The 7,045-nt window shown below is 31.2% G+C and overlaps 1 protein-coding gene across 1 annotated transcript; it reads left to right on the top strand.

Moving 5' to 3' along the window:
• Nucleotides 1-5,355: 5,355 nt before the first annotated feature.
• Nucleotides 5,356-6,626, top strand: LOC137805781 (transcription factor MYB106-like). Its single transcript, XM_068605706.1, has 3 exons — nucleotides 5,356-5,501; nucleotides 5,636-5,765; nucleotides 5,864-6,626. Exons 1-3 carry the CDS (start codon nucleotides 5,369-5,371, stop codon nucleotides 6,486-6,488), a joined length of 888 nt encoding a protein of 295 aa, XP_068461807.1. The 5' UTR covers nucleotides 5,356-5,368; the 3' UTR covers nucleotides 6,489-6,626.
• Nucleotides 6,627-7,045: the final 419 nt, after the last annotated feature.

Raw genomic sequence — 7,045 nt, 5'->3', positions numbered from 1 at the left:
GGAAAGTCAAGCTCAATGATATCTCCAGTTGGCAGTGATCTCTCTGCTTTTGTGAGTGCATCGGTGATGGAAATGGAGGAGCTGGCATGATCTCAACACATACATGTAGATATGGAAGCATGTGCAGACCGAAAGAGTTTGAGAACTGTCCTGAGGAGAGGACTCGGCTATGAACATAATCTTTTATAAAGGTGAAGTTGTTAAGGAGATGGGCCCTATTGCAGGGAGAATTACTGTTGCTCAATTTTTGTGGGAGTAGGTGGTGTCTAAGGTGAAGCGAAGTAGAAGAGATACGGGTGGAGGGTCCCAACTTCTCAACTAAGGTGGGTATATGGCGCGAAGTGGAGTTTGTGCTGGGGTTACGAAATCATGGAATCCTAGTTGATGAGCATAGCAAGGGAGATGCATGGAATTGTTAATGATATAACAGAAAGTGCAACTTGGAGCAGCTTTTGTTGCAGAGGTTTTTGAGTCTAATGCGGGGCATGTTATGCTGCTGGTTTTTGTGTTTTTTGGAATTTGAGGTTGGTGAATGACAGGATTACACCAACGTGAGGCGCAATTGGAGTGTGATATGCTGCTGGTCGTGGATATGGTGCACTTATTTTGTTATTGAATTGGAAAGTACTATCTTGTTTGCTGTAATGTTGCTCTTTTTAGTTATTATGGGCTGCATGTTTAGCAGGTTCAGGGTGTTCTGAATAGGTTAGGTGAACTCATGATGCATTTCTCATTCTCTTCCTGTTTAGAGCACCTATTGGATGTATACGGGTTGGGACACCCCTGAAGTGTCCCATTTTTATATTTATTCATTCTTTGCTGATAAAAAAAAAACAATAACTGGTGGTTGTTAACTTTTTAATAAATAAGAATATTTTTGTATTGATGTTACATTATGACCGACTTAATCGACCCTAATATTAGACACAAATTAAGTTGATTTATTTAACTCTAAGTTGATGTTAAGTATATTTAATTTTTTTAATAAGTAAAAATATTTGTATTATTTAGTCATAATAGTGTCGGCTTAACTAATACTATTTAAAAAAAAGCTTAGTATTAGACCAATGCTAATATTATTTATTTGAGTTAGCATTGTTAGTGAAATACTAATATGATATAATTTTAATATTTATTTAATTAGTGTTTACTAAATTAACAACTGATTTATATGCTTTGAATTTGTCCCTATTCATAAAAATGAATAGGAATTATATTTAAAGATGATAAATCTTTTTATTTATGATTTTATTTCTATTAATCTTGTGTTTTTAGTCGCAATAGACAGTCTAATATTTCGCTAACTAGCTGTTATGACTAGACAGTTTAGTAGTTACATTGAGTAGACAATCTAGCTACACATCTGTCAAGGTTCAACTGAAGAAAACACCTAAAAAACATCAAGTGTAATGAAAACGAAGGTGTCGAAAGAGTCTAATGCGAATGACATAGACTAAATGGTGTAATAAGAGTGTTTACTAGATGGTTTGAAGAAAGCAACTACCGTTGCAAGTGGGCTTGATCAAGCAAAATTCCAAATTGTTTCTTTGAATCAAAACAAAAAACAAAATATGAGTAGAAGAATAAGAGAATAAAATCTACAAAATCTCAAATAGAACTGGAAGCAAATCATCTACAAAAAAAAAAAGTTTGCAATAAAGCTGGAAAGAAAATTTGAGAATTCTAGAAAGTTGGAAACCAAGAAACTATGAACAATATCCGAGACAAAATATATTTATGAGATTCTTGAAGCAAAGAAATCTATAAAAATGTAAGCTTTAAGAAAAACAAAAGGAGTTTTACACAGCGAAATATGTTAGAAAAACAAAGCATCTTAGTTTTCCTAGTTTTGTTTTTTCTTCTTTGTAACTCTTTCATTTTACCTTCATTGGATAGCTAAACTCCTTTGGGGTGAGTCTCTTGTAATTTCACAATGAATTATGAGGTTATGTGCAATTAAATTTTTTTCTTCAGTAGTGATTGCTCTAAACGACCTAGTCTTTTTAAGTTTTAATGCCTATTTTGGGAATTGTTTTTGAACACATGTTGTTGACTCAATTCTATATTTAATTGAAACTCTTATTTAGTTTGCATTATTTCAAAAATCTCTTGGGCACATGATTCAAGAGGTAAATGATAAAAAAAAAACATCATGAGTAGACATATGTTGACGAGTATGGTACTAAATGAATTAATAGATGCATGTTTCATTAGTTAGATTTCATTGCTTTGGTTGACGCATGTTTAGTTAATTCAATCCTGGTTGGATGGTTAAATGAATGATACATTTTTAAAAATTTATGAAGAATTCATTGTTGAAAAAGCTTGAGGCTCAACCTGTTCCTTTATATTTTCAATCATCTACTTTACTTTTCTATGAAATATCTTTAAACCCCCTTTTTATCTTTACTATTATTTTTAACCTTTGTTCGTAGATAAATTTTAAGCATTGATCGATTGGATTTACTTTTGGTTTTGGGTTTGTTAGGAGAAGACTAGGGGTCATTTGTCCATATATGTACTTTGGTGTTAGACTATCTATGTTGAACTCTTTTTAGTTTGACTAATAAACGAAAATGATGAAATTTTTCCCCGTTGTCATGGAATCCAATTTCAGTTTGGTTGTCTTGTTTAATTGTTTATCTACAACTTTTCGACATAATTTCTATTTTATTATGCATACTTAACCATGTTTCCATATATTTCAACGTGTCTAGTCTTTTTACTCATGAGTGTCTAAAGGTTGTGGTATGGTCATTTACATTTTTTATTTATTTTATTTGGTGAATGAATAAAACAAGTATAGGTGAATTCCATTCATTTGATCCAGAAATTAAACAAACATACCATAGGCTGACTGGACAATTTAGTTTAGTCTGCATAATATTTTTGTTCATAAATAGTCTAGCGTCTAATTGTTCTTCATCGTCTATTTCATTTTCTCTTTATTCTAAAACTAACACCATTGCTGAAAGAACTTTGAGAAAGCTTGATGCACTTGATATGAATATACAAACTTTATGTATTCAATATCATGATTTAAATGTTCAATGTGAGCTTAAATCTGGTTCAATCCATCTTTTTTCAAAGTTTCATGGTCTTGCAGGTGAATATCCACACAAACACTTGAAAGAATTCCATATAATATGCACCACCACGAGACCATCTAGAGTATCAGAGGAATACATAAAGTTGAAGGTGTTTCCTTTCTCATTACACGATGCAACAAAAACTGATTGTACTACCTTCCAGTTGGATCAGTCCCTAGTTAGGAGAGCTTAAAAAGGATGTTCCTAGAAAAAATCTTCATTGCATCCAGAGTTACCACAATTTGAAAGAAGATGGGATCATACAACTGGATCTAGAGAGTCTCTACGAGTACTACGAGAGATTTAAGAGACATGTGCAAGATGTCCACACCACCAAATCCATGAGCTACTGCTTATCCAATATTTGTAGTATCCCTTGTTGTTGGGTGAACTAGTATAAATCTATGTGTACTTCTCTCACTCTAGTATTGTTTAATTGTCATTTTTAATTGTTTGATACTCTATGAATTGAATGTAAGCTCCATTCAAACACCTCTCATTCTGGATCCAATTGAACATTCACTTATTATTGAAGAAAACGCAATCAATCGGTTTGTATGTTCCTAGAACATCTACTTTTAGTCAAAAATAGATTCCCGAAAAGATTTTAAAAAAGAAAACACTAACATAGAACATTGTCTAAAATGATTTTCATTCCATTATTACCCATTTCTAAAACCAAATTCTACTTCAAACAATGATTACAAAACATAGAACGTAAAGAGAAAAATAAACGATGGAGAAAAGCATAGAAGAAGATGAATTTTTTTTTATTAGAACTGGAACATAAAAACAGAAAACAAACAACAAAAATCTAAACTAACCTATTTCACTGTCTAACTATCTATATTTTTTTTACTATGTAATCAGTTCTATTTATAGAGTTTCTACTTTGGAATGAGTTTCAACTTTGGTAGTTAGTGACCCCTAATTATCGGTTACATCCTAACTAACTTCTGCAACTTTATCTTTTCAAGCACTATTGACCGTTTAAAGTCTGTTATTGTTATTGTTGACCGCCTACTACCTATTTCCAACGAATGGTTGATTATCTAGAGTCCATTTTTGCAGTTTTCGTCATTTTATCTCTATGTTTCAAAGTTTCCCTTATTAAGCAACTTTTTTCATGATTCTTAGATCAATTTTAGCTTCAAATCAACTCTCTAGAAGGTCAAAACATTACATTAGACTATTCTTGTAAAAATATAAGCTACAAAAAATCATTTTTAATTCATTTTTTATAGAGTATTTTATTTTAGAAAAAGTACAAAACTAATTTTAAAATAGTAAATATGATCAAAACAAATTCAAATAAAATGCAATTAATTAAAAAAACACAAAAAAATGTGACTTATTAATATACAAAAGAAAAAAATAAATAAATATATAATTACACAAATAAAAATAAAGAGTATAAAAAAATGATTGAGTATTAATTATTGTAACAACTTTACAATATATAATACTATTCTATTTAAAATAATATTGATTTTTTTTTAAATGTGAGTGCATTTAAATACAACAACTTTAGTAACAAGTAATAGCAAATAATGCAAAACACGTAGGAAATGAAGAAAGATGAACAATAGAATTATCCATGAATACTTGCAAGCAACTCTTAATTAAATATGAAATATCGTGAATATGCCAAAGTAATGATATCGGAAGGACAAGTTAAGGCAGTATTGTGTTTGTCCTCAGGTGCTATATGAATCTGCATGAAAATCTATCAAGGAATCAACATTGGAAGAAGATTTCTTTCCTTGATTATGTTTAGTACACTGTTTAAATGTACTTCTGCTTAAGGAAACAAGGTACGTGAAACTTTACTCCTTCATTCCAACTCATCTTGTTTTGTATTTCATCGTAAGACCACCATTTATGTACGTGATGGATCTGTCACAGCAACAGATTTACTTAAAACTTATAATTTTAACTGTTTTGTAATTTGTAGGAATAAAGTTCTATAAAAATAAAGAAATATATAAATAAAAATTATAGAATAGATGTCAATTAAAACATTATAAACATGTAGATACTGTTTAAGAAAATTTTGAAGAATAAGAAAAGGACCGAAAAGGGAAACAGGTATGGGAGCATTGAGTATAGGGACCTACCACTTTGATCGTGTTACCATATTCTTAAAGATGACAGATAACTATTTAAGGTTATGGTTTTCATATAGGGTACACTATTTACACTTGTTACAAAACAATAATAATAACCTAGTACTATATATCCTTCTATATGTTACATGTTACAACAGCTTGGCATTAAAAATGGGAAGGAAGGCATGTTGTGAGAAGCTAGGGTTGAAGAAAGGACGATGGACACCAGAAGAAGACAAGAAGCTCCTCGACTACGTTGAAAAGCATGGCCATCGAAACTGGCGTTTAGTGCCTGCCAAAGCGGGTAATGTATACAACTTCTCTCTACCTTTTTTTTTGCTCAATCAATCCATGAGTGTGCATGTTCTTGATATTGAAGAATCAAGTCCAAATCCAGATTTTATTTGTTACATGTATACATGTATGATTCACATCTAGGTCTTGAAAGATGTGGAAAGAGTTGCAGATTGAGGTGGATTAACTATCTCAAACCTGATATAAAACGAGGAAACTTCAGCACGGAGGAAGACCACACCATTATTAAACTTCACGTTCTTCTTGGAAACAAGTGATGACCTTTTAGTTTCTTTTGGTTTTGATACTTTCGTGTTGATAAGTCAAATGAATTTCTGAGAAGCTAATGATGTTTCTCTATTGCATGCACAGATGGTCCATCATAGCAGCCCACCTGCCCCAAAGAACAGACAATGAGATCAAGAACTACTGGAAAACCAACATCAAGAAAAGACTCATCAGAATGAGCTTAGATCCCATTACCATTACCCACAAAACAATAAAACAGAACACATTTGAAGGCTGTGGTGATGGCCAAGACCAGTCCAAGGACACCATCAATATCACGCACGTGGCTCAGTGGGAGAGGGCCCGATTTGAAGCTGAAGCCAGAGGATCTATGTTGCAAGTTGGATCTGGATCCTCAAATCTCTCTGGGCTAATCTTAAGCAAGATTCCAACTCAACCTTGTCTTTCATCACATTCAGTGTCCACCGAACACAAGAGAGTGCATAACATGTATGCCCTCGTGCTTACCACAAATCATGATTTTAGGTCATCTGTATCCACTTTGAGCATTCCCAAGCTTCCTGCAGTTTCTAATATTCCACAAATCACCAACACAGAAAGTTTACTTACATATAAGGCTGACAATAATGTCATGGAAGGCTGTGTTTCAAACTTACAAGATGATGACATTATGCTGGCTGTGGAAGCATTTAGAACAGCAAGGTCTGAGAGTATTGAAGAGCTGTTCAATGAATTTACTCCCGCGTAAAAGATCTAATATATTGATTTCTTTTAAAATATGTGTGTTTCAAACAAAATGTGTGACTTGTTATTAGAGGGATTTTCAGTTTCATATTGCAAATGTATGATTTGTAACTTCTTTTGTTTAAGTTTGTGTTTCACTCACCTGCTTATCATTATATATCTAATTTGCAATTTAATTTTTATTTACTGATTTGCTGATGGTTTTGTTATCAAGAAACAGATAATTATACTTTTAATAATTATACTTTTATTATAGTATTATAAGAAAATCATTAAATAAAAACTAATTTTATAAACAAAATATAATTAGTTATTATATTAACTAAATTAGATATTATTTTATAAACTAAAAAATTATGGTATTTACTGTCTCTATTATTAATAAAATATATAAATTAATTTTTAAATTATATATTTTAGATATCAATAAATCTTTTTAGTCTATAAAATAGTAAATAATTTAGTTAATATATCAACTAATTATTTTTTATTTTTAAAATTAATTTTTATTTAATAGTTCTCTTCAGAGTGTTACATGTAACTACCATCTTTGTATATATG

The sequence above is a fragment of the Phaseolus vulgaris genome, chromosome 3 (assembly GCF_000499845.2).
Source record: "Phaseolus vulgaris cultivar G19833 chromosome 3, P. vulgaris v2.0, whole genome shotgun sequence".
Lineage (NCBI taxonomy): Eukaryota > Viridiplantae > Streptophyta > Magnoliopsida > Fabales > Fabaceae > Phaseolus > Phaseolus vulgaris.
This window is presented reverse-complemented; position numbering and strand designations above follow the sequence as displayed.